The 13,906-nt window shown below is 42.7% G+C and overlaps 1 protein-coding gene across 2 annotated transcripts in view; it reads left to right on the forward strand.

The window, feature by feature from the left end:
* The window catches only part of nfkb1 (nuclear factor of kappa light polypeptide gene enhancer in B-cells 1), an 84,588-nt gene that overhangs the window by 42,541 nt on the left and 28,141 nt on the right, over positions 1 to 13,906 (forward strand). Inside the window, exon 11 of one of the 2 annotated variants that reach the window (XM_034182236.1) lies at positions 4,496 to 4,634. The exons of the other annotated variant lie outside the window; for it this stretch is intronic. Coding sequence (XP_034038127.1) covers positions 4,496 to 4,634 — 139 coding nt within the window. The remainder of the gene's footprint in view (positions 1 to 4,495; positions 4,635 to 13,906) is intronic. 2 annotated transcript variants of the gene reach the window in all.

A 13,906-nucleotide genomic window follows, 5' to 3' on the forward strand; every position in this document is an offset into this window, starting at 1 on the left:
CTGCTGACACACAGACAAACAAACAAACGCGACCGAAAACATAACCTCTTTGGCGGAGGTAATAAGACTTTATTGATCTCACAGTGGAGAAATTCATGTTACGTCAGCTCTTAAGAAAAACACACAAGATGGGTGCGAGTAGAGGAAAATGTGCATCAAACAGCTTGTGCAAGGATAAGCAATAATACTTGTAACAATACAATAAAATAAGAAAATGAGGTAGAAATAGAATATGTATATATATGTGTGTGTGTGTGTATATATATATATATATATATATACACACACATGACGTCTGTTAGAAAACTATCCGACGTTCTTATTTTTTTTTAAAAACTATATGGATTTGAATCATGTGCGCTTGCATCAGCCAAGCTTGAACCTTCGTGTGCATGCGTGTGTTTTTTCACGCCTGTCGGTTGTGTCATTCGCCTGTGGGCAGGCTTTGAGTGAGCACTCGTCCACCCCCCTCGTCGGATTTTCATTGTCAGGGAAATGGCTGAGCGATTGGAGCAGCGCTGAATCAAATTTTTCCAGAAACCGTGAGAGACAGCCAGGTGGAAACCATTCGGAAGATTCAGACGGCTTTCAGTGAGGATACTCTGGGCGTCACACAGATTAAAGAGCGTTACAACCGGATTAAAGACGGCCCACAGCGGCAGAGGGCGCTCCGCGCTCCGAGCCGCCATCGACAGGCTGAAACAACCAGATCATTTCCAAAGTGAAGGCTGTGTTGATCCGGGACATCGTGTGACTACCAGAGAAATTGCAGAAGAGTTGGACATCAGCACCTTTGCGGCACATTCCACTGTTACAGGAGATTTTGTAATGAAAGACGTGCGGAGGAATTCGCGCGTCGGGACGGAGCCACAATGGCGCGCAAAAAAAAGTACATCCGTGTTGGAAGTCTCACAGGACAAGTTGTGACATGCCCAGCTGTTACACAATTTCTCGGATACTCACTCGACTGAAAAGCCACCGAAAGCCATCTGAATGTTCCGAATGGTTTCCACCTGGCTGTCTCTCACGGTTTCTGGAAAAATTTGATTCAGCGCTGCTCCAATCGCTCAGCCATTTCCCTGACAATGAAAATCTGATGAGGGGGGTGGACCAGTGCTCACTCAAAGCCTGCCCACAGGCGAATGACGCAACCGACAGGCGTGAAAATACTCACGCATGCGCACGAAGGTTCAAGCTTGGCTCATGCAAGCGCACATGATTCAAATCCATATAATTTTTTAAAAAAATATAAAGGTCGGATAGTTTTCTAACAGACCTCGTGTGTATGTATATATATATATATATATATATATATATATATATATATATATGATTGGAATTAAAAAAAATATGACCATCTTATTTACAATATGTGAAGTGGAATTTAGATGTGATAAGGTGACATTATTGCAGGGATTTGTAAATCAAATCAAATCAATTTTATTTATATAGCGCCAAATCACAACAAACAGTCACCCCAAGGCGCTTTATATTGCAAGGCAAAGTCATACAATAATTACGGAAAAACCCCAACGGTCAAAACGACCCCCCTGTGAGCAAGCACTTGGCGACAGTGGGAAGGAAAAACTCCCTTTTAACAGGAAGAAACCTCCAGCAGAACGAGGCTCAGGGAGGGGCAGTCTTCTGCTGGGACTGGTTGGGGCTGAGGGAGAGAATCAGGAAAAAGACATGCTGTGGAGGGGAGCAGAGATCAATCACTAATGATTAAATGCAGAGTGGTGCATACAGAGCAAAAAGAGAAAGAAACACACAGTTTCATGGGAACCCCCAGCAGTCTAAGTCTATAGCAGCATAACTAAGGGATGGTTCAGGGTCACCTGATCCAGCCCTAACTATAAGCTTTAGCAAAAAGGAAAGTTTTAAGCCTAATCTTAAAAGTACAGAGGGTGTCTGTCTCCCTGATCCGAATTGGGAGCTGGTTCCACAGGAGAGGAGCCTGAAAGCTGAAGGCTCTGCCTCCCATTCTACTCTTAAAAACACTAGGAACTACAAGTAAGCCTGCAGTCTGAGAGCGAAGCGCTCTGTTGGGGTGATATGGTACTAAGATAAGATGGGACCTGATTATTCAAAACCTTATAAGTAAGAAGAAGAATTTTAAATTCTATTCTAGAATTAACAGGAAGCCAATATGGGTGAAATATGCTCTCTCCTTCTAAATGAGTTGTTATTGCACATGATTTATGGACATATTAATATTGCACGTGATTTGTGGACATATTATCACATGTGGTTATTTCACAGTGTTATTGTACAGTCTGACAGCAGCAGGGAGGAACGACCTGCGTATCATTCCTTCTTGCACTGATGGTGCCTCAGTCTGTCACTGAACGAACTGCTCAGCTCCACTACAGTCCGGTGCAGAGGGTGAGAGGAGTTGTCCATAATGGATTTGAACTTGGCTAACATCCTCCTCTCAGCCACCTCCTCCGGAGAGTCCAGAGGACAGCCCAGGACAGAGCTGGACTTCCTGACCAGCTTATTCAGTCTCTTTCTCTCCTGCTCTGTGCTGCCCGGGGCCCAACAGACGACAGCATAGAGGAGAGCAGAGGCTACAACAGAGTCATAGAAGGCCTTAAGCAGAGGCCTGCTCATTCCAAAGGATCTCAGTCTCCTTAGGAGGTGGAGGCGGCTCTGGCCTTTCTTTTACAGGGCGTCAGTGTTGTGAGTCCAGTCCAGTTTGTTGTTGAGGTGAACACCCAGGTATTTGAAACTGTCCACAGTCTCTATGTCCTCCCGGTGGGTGGGATGGTGGTTTCCTCCTGAAGTTGGTCACCATCTCCTTCATCTTACTGGTGTTGAGACACACGTGGTTGCGCTGACACCAGTCCACAAAGTCTGTGATAACCGACCGGTACTCCAGCTCGTTCCCCTCAGACACACGACCCACAATAGCGGAGTCATCAGAGAACTTCTGGAGATGGCAGCTGTCCGTGTTGTAGGTGAAGTCTGAGGTGTAAAGGGTGAAAAGGAAAGGCGAGAGGACAGTGCCCTGGGGTGCTCCGGTGCTGCACCATACCACCTCAGATTGACGGCCGTGCAGCCGCACGTACTCTGGGCGGTCAGTGAGGTCGTCGATGGTCCAGGTGGTGAGATGTCCATCCACATGTGCGTCCTCCAGCTTCCCCCGCACCAGCGCCGGTCTGATGGTGTTGAAAGCACTGGAAAAGTCAAAGAACTCTCACAGCGCTCCCGCCAGTCTCCAGGTGGGTGAGCACTCGCTGCAGCAGGTAAATGACAGCGTCATCTACCCCGATGTTGGGCCTGTAGGCGAACTGCAGTGGGTCCAGGATGTCGCTCACCACAGTGTGGAGGTGAGACAGGACAAGCCGTTCCATTGTCTTCATGAGGTGGGAGGTCAGGGCAACTGGTCTGTAGTGGGCTGGTTCCTTGGCGTGTGGTGTTTTTGGAACCGGGACCACACAGGAGGTCTTCCACAGGGTGATAGTTAGTAGTACTAAGTTACTGTTAATTTATAAAGTTGCAGTTACTAATGCAGGTGTTTTTGCAATGGTAGAGTATTAATAAGAGTACTAGAAACTGCATCAGTATTTGTAGTTGTACTGTCATCACTATTATCGCAGCAGTATCAGTGGTAGTAAAACAATTAACCATGCAGTACAATCATGCAGTAGCTGAAGTAGTCATCACAGTATTTTTCACTCCTCTGATCCAGGATCAGCTGATGCATTACTGGTTCTCTGTCGTTGTACATCAGCTTCTACTTTACGTCACGATTCCTCTGGGCTTTCTTATCGGAATGGTCCTTCTGGCCCGTAGGGCGATAAAGTCAGAGTGTTTTCTAACTGTTCCGTAGCATTCTTATGCTTCTATACTAAATCAAAAAGCCAGTCAAATGACAATATTTCTAAACGTCACTGGTCAAGGGCAGCACGGTGACTTAGTGGTTAGCACTGTTGCCTCACAGCGAGACGGTCATGGTTTCGATTCCCACCTGTGTCTTTTCTATGTGCAGTTTGCATGTTCTCCCCATGTTTGTGTGGGTTCCCTCCGTGTGCTCCGGCTTTCTCCCACATCCAAAAAAAAAGCAGGTTAGAAGGACTGGAAACTTTAAACTGTGCATAGGTGTGAATGGGTTTGTTTGTCTGTATGTGAACCTGTGACAGACTGGCATCCTGTCCAGGGTGAAGCCTACCTCGCACTAGGTGACTGCTGGGATAGGCTCCAGCACCCCCTTAATTGGACTAAACGGTTGAAGATGAGTGTGTCACTGGTTAAATATTACTGTCTTCTACATTTCACATGCAACACAGAGTTTCTCAGATCTAGTGAATCTAATCAAAACTTAATTAAATGACTTCAACATAAAGATATTCTTCAGGTCATTTTCTCACTTCCATAGAAATGGCTACAACAGACTGATTTAACGATGGCATTCGAGCGTTCTGGCCGACGGGTCGGCTCATTTTTGGCAGCATCACTAACGGTACGACTTGTTGACTTGTGCTGTTGTCAGTTTGCAATCGTTTTCAAGACTCCAAAGTACCGGGACCAGAACCTGCAGAAGCCAACCTCAGTGTTTGTCCAGCTGAAGAGGAAGTCTGACCACGAGACCAGCGAGCCCAAACCTTTCACCTACCATCCTCAGATCATAGGTAGGTCCACCAGCTCCCTGTCTCCACAGGTCAGCAGGTCCATATATCAGGAAGGGGCTGGCTTTTGTACCAGTGTCCAGACAGCCAGATACCTTGAATTATAGTGCCAAAGAGAATATTCAGCCCATTTTGCTTTTTCACACTTTCATTGTCTTGACATGTCCTCTTCTAACGTTTTTGTGATTATTTGCCGTAACACCAGTGCAGTTACACGCAGGGGCAGCCACACTAACATGCTTGGCACCAGTGTGGGCATCCATACACAAGAGCAGCTGTTTGTGACATAGATCTCTGTGCAGGGCTGTTTCAAGGCATTTGTGGGCCCCAAGCAAAATGGACTTGGAGGCCCTCCACGCCTCACCTTGCCCCGCCCACCCAGAGCCTACAGAAACCACAGCATAGACACATTGTTTAAGCTAATAATTTCTATCAATAAAATACTAGTGCAGTGCCCGTATTTGTGTGGAAAATTGGGAGCTTCAGTAGATTTTTCATGGCTGGTCCTTTGAGGCTGTGTTTGAAGGTGGGATGTATAAAGAGGTGGACTTACGCTGACATAGTTTTAACAGAGAAAGTGTACATTTGTTACGACAGGGTTGAGATACAAAGAGACATGCAAATACAGTTATTTTAAGAAAAAGACTGACGTTCATCCAACACGGTCAGACACACGTAGAGATACAGGAAGGAATAAACACAGTTAGTGTTCACCAAGCGCAAACATATTGACGTGAATATAGTCGTTACTGATCATGTGAATCAGGGTCATTTAGGTTCGTGTTAAATGTGTGGACAGCATGCCTTTCACAGTAAAAGTATTTGCTGGGATGCTGACATTAAGTGTTTTATTGTGAAATGGTGCCAGCAACATGAACTATCTGATTTGTTTTTTTTAACTTTGCTACTCTAGGACAGTATGTCTCATCGCCATGTCCTTGGTCTATTTGATAACTTCATATCTCTTCTGGGATGCCCTGATGCATACTGTTCTTTGCTTATCACGCTACACAGGCAAAACAGTTTTGATTTGACATACGGATATACCCTGCGAGCAGTCACCGCATATACATGTCAAATGCAACATTTTTAAACCAATCACATAGCTTTACTGATCCACGCTGAGGGCACGGCCTGCCCACCTGAGTACAAGTTGTGTGCAGGAGGAAGATGTAGGGAGAGCACGGAGTGAGGGCATCTTGCAAGCTGTCATAGCAACTCTCTGTTCAGTGAAGGCATCTTTTAATTTGACATCTAAAATTGAAGTCCGTTTCCTCTTAGTCTCTGAGTCTTTAAACTACCGGGAGGTGGGAAAAGGGAGCCACAGTTGATATTATTTACAAGCAAATGTGAAAAGAACATGTTTAATTGACTGCTGTTCTCCTACAGTCTGTCTGTTTTCTCACTTTACTCTGACATTGATGCACTTGGTCAGTTATCTTACAGTCGCAAGACACCACGGAGGGCGCCATCTTGGCACTACTAATATTACAATGTCAAAATAAAGGTTTAATGTCAAAATAAAGGTTTTGAAAATTAATGCCAAAAATTTTCATAATAAAGGATACACATCATTGTGCTGTGTGCAAGCCATATCTGAAAGCTGATGCCTATCTGACAAACCGTCAGAGAGATACGCGAGACACACACACAGTTTATTGAGCAATTTCTTTGACAGCGCATTTGAACATTTGTGAGAATGTATAATATGTATATGTATAATAACATATAAAGAAAATGTAAATTGTGTCGTAACCGCAAAATACAAAATACTTTTAGGCCTCCTGGCCCATATTCTGAATTCTTAGATGAATTTGGTGCGTTCATCTCTAACTTGTCAACTAGTGCAGATAACATTCTGATCATTGGTGACTTTAACTTTGATATAAATAAGCCTTCTGATCCCCTCTGCAAATCATTTTTGGAAATTGTGGATGCATTAGGATTTCGGCAGAGCATTCGGGACTCGACGCATATTAGTGGAAATACCCTGGATCTGGTTCTTGCACGTGGTATTGCTGTCACGAATATTGACATTATGCCTCTTACATCAGTGGTCTCTGATCACTCACTTATTAAGTTTACAGTTTCACTGACGTGTTTAGTGGAACAGCAACCTTATTTATTACTACAGCGATGCATCAACTCCTCAACTAAGACTGAACTCGAAGCTAGACTGCCTAATGTCTTAGCTTCACATTTGGCAAATACCCAATCAGTTGACAGACTTGTGGATAGTTTAAACTCAGTGCTCAAAACTACACTCGACATGATTGCGGCACCTGTGTTAAAACCGCGCTCCCCCAAATCACAGTCACCTTGGTTCAATGATTACCTGCATGACCTCAAGCATAAGGCAAGAGGTCGAGAACAGAAATGGTTTCGTTCAAAATTAGAAGTATTCCACCTTGCGTGGCGTGATGCTATCTTAGACTACAAGCATCCATTATTGGCTACAAAGCGGACCTATTACTCTGATTTGATCAACAAAAACAAGCATAACACAAAGTTCTTGTTCAACACAGTGGCAACACTTATTCATGGACAACCATCTGTAGTTCACTCTCCTTTTACAGCACAAGATTTCCTGTATTACTTAGAGAAGAAAATAGAAGACATTAGGTTAAACATATCCCAGCATGCCTTAACCCAGCCATTACACCCTGCTATTGAGGTGGGCGCCATTATTGAGCTATTACCTAGTTTTACAGAATTTGATAGTATGTCACTAGGTATTCTGACGGAACTCATAACGTCAACAAAAAGCACAACCTATTTATTTGATCCCATACCAACAAAACTGTTTAAGGACCTGTGGCCCACTCTTGGGCCAACTGTGCTGAAAATTATTAATATTTTTTAACTTCTGGATGTGTTCCTAAATGTTTCAAGTCTGAAGTGATTAAACCATTACTTAAGAAACCTAATCTTGACCCTAGTGTATTGAAAAACCATCTGCCAATATCAAACCTATCATTTTGCTCTAAAATTCTGGAAAAAGTGGTGTCACGGCAGCTCGTGGTCTATCTTACTGAGAATAATCTCTTTGAGCCACTGCAGTCTGCTTTTACAAAATATCATTCCACATAGACAGCTCTCACTAAAATGGTGAATGATCTTCTGCTTAAAATGGATTTGGACACGACTACGGTTTTGGTGCTGTTAGATCTCAGTGCTGCATTTGATACTGTGGATCATCATATTCTACTTGATCGGCTGGAAAATCATTTTGGGATTACTGGGAGTGCCCTTGCATGGCTGACATCATACTTGACCAGTCGTTCTCATTGTGTTTTGTACAGTAACACTACCTCTAACCTTAGTGACATGAAATTTGTGGTTCCACAGGGGTCCGTCTTAGGCCCCATGCTTTTCTCCCTTTATATAGCATGCTGATGGTACTCAGTTATACATGCCGATAACGACTGGTAATCTTGTTCACATAAAATCCTTAGAAGATTGCCTTGCATCAAGTGAGAAGTTGGATGTCTTGAAACTTCCTACTTTTAAACTCTGATAAGACTGAAATGGTGGTTCTTGGTCCAGTGAGACATTGGCATCAATTTGACCAGTTAATGCTCAGCCTGGGCTCGTGTGTAATACATCACACTGACAAAGTGAGGAAACTTGTAGTAATTTTTGATCCTACATTGTCCTTTGACCTCCACATTAGAAATATTACGAGGACTGCTTTCTTCCACCTGCGAAATATAGCGAAGATTCATCCCATCCTGTCTATGGCTGATGCTGAGACCCTGATTCATGCATTTGGCTCTTCTAGATTGGACTACTGCAATGTTCTATTTTCTGGTTTACAACAGTCTAGCATTTGGGCTGTCCAATTGGTTCAAAATGCTGCAGCCAGACTTTTGACACGAAGCAGAAAATTCAACCACATTAGACCTATTTTGGCATCCCTTCACTGGCTTCCTGTCCCAGTGAGATCAGATTTTAAGGTTCTGCTAAAAGTCCATAAAATTGTTCACAGACTGGCACCTCCCTACCTAGCTGACCTAATTAAACCTTACGTACCGCCCCGGGCTTTGCATTCTCAGGGTGCAGGACTACTTTGTGTCCCTAGTATGAATAAGAAGTCTGCAGGTCATAGAGTTTTCTCTTATCATGCCCCTGCTCTGTGGAATGATCTCCCTGCATCAATAAAACAGTCAGATTCTGTGGAGACTTTCAAGTCCAGACTTAAGACGCACTTATTTTCCCTTTCATATGTCTATCAAACTGGTATAGTTTTGTTTTACGCTTTTTACTCTTTTAATTCATTTTATTAGGAAACGGAGCGTGCCGCTGCCACAACTTCACCTAAATTCTGGGTCTTTTAGTGAAGTTTAGGGCTAGTGGCTGGCGATCGCCTTAGTATTTCTTCTGTTTTTCTTGTTGTTTATTGCTGGCAAATTATACAGTATTTCTTGTTTTTCTTGTCTGTATGTCTGTGACAATAGGTCATTTACAGAGGAACAGATGGATCATATTTATATTGCTCGCTTGATAAATCTGGTGTTTTTATATGGTGTGTGATTTTAATTTTATTTTGTAATACTTCCATGTCCTTCCTGATATGAGGCAGCTTCCTGCAGCTTTCAAAGAACAGCTCCATAGCTCAGTGGTAAAGTCTCTGACTGGCAATCAGAGCTTTTGGATGGCACGGGTTCGCATCCAGTGGGTCGTATGTTTTTTTGTTTTGTTTGTTTATTTACCACATAGGCGGCACGAAGTGGTCCCACAGGTACCGGCTGTTTTTTTTTTTTTTTATATATTTCCTCCACATAAGCGGCGTGATGTGCTGCAACTGGCACTGTGTGTTCCTGCCCAAAAGACTGGTGGGTGCACAAACTCTTGCACTGGGTTTGTGCACGCCTGCCCATCGGCGCAATGTTTCGTGGTGTGCTAATTTTGAACTGTTTAGCCATTTTTGTCCAAATGCTGTCCAAACTTTGCACTATGTGTGAAGGGGCCCTAACAGTTTGACAGCGCCCCCAGTCAGTGAGGACTCTTCTGTTCAGGGTCAACAGCTGAAATTCCAGATCTTGTGGTACGTCATGCTGAAGTGGTGCAGACTCAGTTTGTGTTGAGGCTGGGGTTCCTCTGGGTGTTGTCGCTCCCAGCTCGTCTTCTTCCGAATGAACATGAGGTGAAGTTAGTGCAGCTGGGAAAATAATTACATCTGCATATATCATATGTTTCATTTCCTGAGTGCATCAGATAGACATGAGGATGGCCACATGTTCAACAGTCTGAAATGTCCAGTGAAAAATATGTGTGACCATTTTATAATGATGTTAGTGTGTTGAAGAGGTCAATATGAACAGGTCAGAGAGAGAAAGTCACTCTACCTTCATCAGGAGATGTCGTTAGGAAGAGGGCATAGAAATTTAATCAAAGCACCTTGAGGGAGGAAAAAAAAGATGCTGAGAGTTTAGAATGACCATATGTTTTTCTGATTTTGATATTCAGAAGGAATCCAGTTATTTTCACCATCTCTGATGTTTAAAAACAGCCCAAGCTAATGTTTGTTTTATTCACGTTCTTAGTACAACCCCTGGCAATAATTATGGAATCACTGGCCTCGGAGGATGTTCATTCAGTTGTTTAATTTTGTAGAAAAAAAGCAGATCACAGACACGACACAAAACAAAAGTCATTTCAAATGGCAACTTTCTGGCTTTAAGAAACACTATAAGAAATCAGGAAAAATAATTGTGGCAGTCAGTAACGGTTACTTTTTTAGACCAAGCAGAGGGAAAAAAATATGGAATCACTCAATTCTGAGGAAAAAATTATGGAATCACCCTGTAAATTTTCATCCCCAAAACTAACACCTGCATCAGATCAGATCTGCTCGTTAGTCTGCATCTAAAAAGGAGTGATCACCCCTTGGAGAGCTGTTGCACCAAGTGGACTGACATGAATCATGGCTCCAACACGAGAGATGTCAGTTGAAACAAAGGAGACGATTATCAAACTCTTAAAAGAGGGTAAATCATCACACAATGTTGCAAAAGATGTTGGTTGTTCACAGTCAGCTGTGTCTAAACTCTGGACCAAATACAAACAACATGGGAAGGTTGTTAAAGGCAAACATACTGGTAGACCAAGGAAGACGTCAAAGCGTCAAGACAGAAAACTTAAAGCAGTATGTCTCAAAAATCAAAAATGCACAACAAAACAAATGAGGAATGAATGGGAGGAAACTGGAGTCAACGTCTGTGACCGAACTGTAAGAAACCGCCTAAAGGAAATGGGATTTACATACAGAAAAGCTAAACGAAAGCCATCATTAACACCTAAACAGAAAAAAACAAGGTTACAATGGGCTAAGGAAAAGCAATCGTGGACTGTGGATGACTGGATGAAAGTCATATTCAGTGATGAATCTCAATCTGCATTGGGCAAGGTGACGATGTTGGAACTTTTGTTTGGTGCCGTTCCAATGAGATTTATAAAGATGACTGCCTAAAGAGAACATGTAAATTTCCACAGTCATTGATTATATGGGGCTGCATGTCAGGTAAAGGCACTGGGGAGATGGCTGTCATTACATCATCAATAAATGCACAAGTTTACGTTGATATTTTGGACACTTTTCTTATCCCATCAATTGAAAGGATGTTTGGGGATGATGAAATCATTTTTCAAGATGATAATGCATCTTGCCATAGAGCAAAAACTGTGAAAACATTCCTTGCAAAAAGACACATAGGGTCAATGTCATGGCCTGCAAATAGTCCGGATCTTGATCCAATTGAAAATCTTTGGTGGAAGTTGAAGAAAATGGTCCATGACAAGGTTCCAACCTGCAAAGCTGTTCTGGCAACAGCAGTCAGAGAAAGTTGGAGCCAGACTGATGAAGAGTACTGTTTGTCACTCATTAAGTCCATGCCTCAGAGACTGCAAGCTGTTATAAAAGCCAGAGGTGGTGCAACAAAATACTAGTGATGTGTTGGAGCATTCTTTTGTTTTTCATGATTCCATAATTTTTTCCTCAGAATTGAGTGATTCCATATTATTTTCCCTCTGCTTGGTCTAAAAAAGTAACCGTTACTGACTGCCACAATTTTTTTTCCTGATTTCTTATAGTGTTTCTTAAAGCCAGAAAGTTGCCATTTGAAATGACTTTATGTTTGTGTCATGTCTGTGATCTGCTTTTTTTCTACAAAATTAAACAACTGAATGAAGATCCTCCGAGGCCGGTGATTCCATAATTTTTGCCAGGGGTTGTATAATAAAAAAAATAAAATACCTCACAGCAGCAGATCCTGAGATTAAGGGAAATGCAGCAGTCAATGTTGTTGCACTGACACAAAGCATGGATGCTGTGACACAACTAACAGAACATTATTCCTCATGGACTCGCCTTAAGAAAGCTTTATCATGGATCCTCAAGGTGAAAGACACATTGCTGTGTTTAGCAAAGAAGAGAAAGGAGCAAAGATCAGAGAACAGACTATCCACCAGTGACAACCAACAGAAACAACAGCTTCACAAAATTATGGTGAGCTTCAAGGCAAGTCTGAGCAAAAGGAGTCTCACAGTCGATGATTTAAAAGAAGTTGAACAGGAGATCATAAGACACTGCCAGAGAAAAACATTCCAAGAAGAAATTGACTCTTTACAAAAGGGAGAGCCGATCAAAGGAAGCAGCCACTTGTACACGCTTGATCCTATACTTCAAGATGGGATTTTAAGAGTTGGTGGCAGGCTCAATAGAGCAGCCATGCCAGAAGAATCCAAACACCCAGCCATCCTGGTGAAGAAACAGTCGGTGTCTGACCTCATTTTGCAACAAATCCATCATGATCTTGGGCACAGCGGACGCAACCATGTTCTAAGTTGCGCCTGAAATACTGGATCCCTCGTGCAGGTGCAGCAATCAAGAGTTTTGTCCAAATGTCTCAGATGCCGGCGACTGCATGGTGCTGCTGGACAACAAAAGATGGCAGACCTTCCACAGAACAGACTTACACCAGATGAACCACCCTTCACTACAACCGGAGTGGACTATTTTGGTCCTTTTGAAGTCAAGCGTGGAAGAGTTACTGTGAAAAGATATGGCATCATTTTTACCTGTTTAGCTATTCGAGCTATCCATTTGGAAATTGCAGCATCCTTTGACACTGACTCTTTCATACATGCACTCCGTAGATTCATTGTAAGAAGAGGCCAAGTGTCAGAGTTGCATTCAGCCAATGGGACCAATTTTGTGGGGGAAAAGGCCATCCAAGAGTGTAATACCTCCAAAATAGAGAGAACTTTGCTCCAGCGTGGTATTAAGTGGATGTTCAACCCACCTGCTGCTTCACACCAAGGAGGAGCAAGGGAGCGTTTAATCAGGTCCATCAGAAAAATCCTTACTGCCACTTTAAGGACCCAGAGTCTGGATGAGGAGAGCCTTCACATGCTTTTTTGTGAAGTTGAAGCCATCTTGAACAGTTGACCCATTACCACACCCTCCAGTGACCCGTATGACCTGGAAGCACTTACCCCCAACCACTTCATGTTATTGAGGACTCGGCCATCTTTACCTCCGGGACTTTTCCAGAAAGAAGATCTTTATGCACAACGAAAGTGGCAACAGGTCCAGTACATGGCGGACCTATTTTAGAAACGCTGGGTAAGGGAGTACCTCTGTGAGCTTTAAACACATCAGAAGTGATCATGTCTCAAAATTTTATGCCAGGAGATATTATTTTACTTGTGGATGACACTGCACCAAGGAACTCCTGGGTGGTCGGCAAGTTCATCCAGTCGATACCAGATGAACATGGACTTGTTCGCTGAGTTTGTGTTAAGACGAAGACAAGTGAACTCGATAGATCCATCATGAAGGTCTGCCTTCTGGAGGTAGTTTGATAGAGGCAGCGGTAAAGACTGCACTCCCACGGTATGTCATGTGCTACTAACCTCTGACATCAGAAGACAGAAGACTTCAAGTTGAACAGACTTTAAGTGCCCTTGTCTCTTTGTATTTAATGTTGTTAATTGTTTCTAAGCCTAGAGAACAATTAGGGGCCGGGTATGTATGTATGAGACAATTTCTGATTGTTGTTTCTTTTATAAGTTCAAGACTACATATTTCTTCCTTTATTTTATATTCAGCATACATTTAGAATGATTATGCTTCTGTTAATAATAATTGATTATTGCTACAACTAAAAACTTTATTTTTGACATAATGTGTAATTACAGTTATTTAGTTACTGTAGCTTTAAGAAGGAAATTTGTGAGGTTGGTAGCTTTTTTTTTTTTTTTTTTTTTTTTTT

Source organism: Thalassophryne amazonica, chromosome 11 (assembly GCF_902500255.1).
Source record: "Thalassophryne amazonica chromosome 11, fThaAma1.1, whole genome shotgun sequence".
NCBI classification, from domain to species: domain Eukaryota; kingdom Metazoa; phylum Chordata; class Actinopteri; order Batrachoidiformes; family Batrachoididae; genus Thalassophryne; species Thalassophryne amazonica.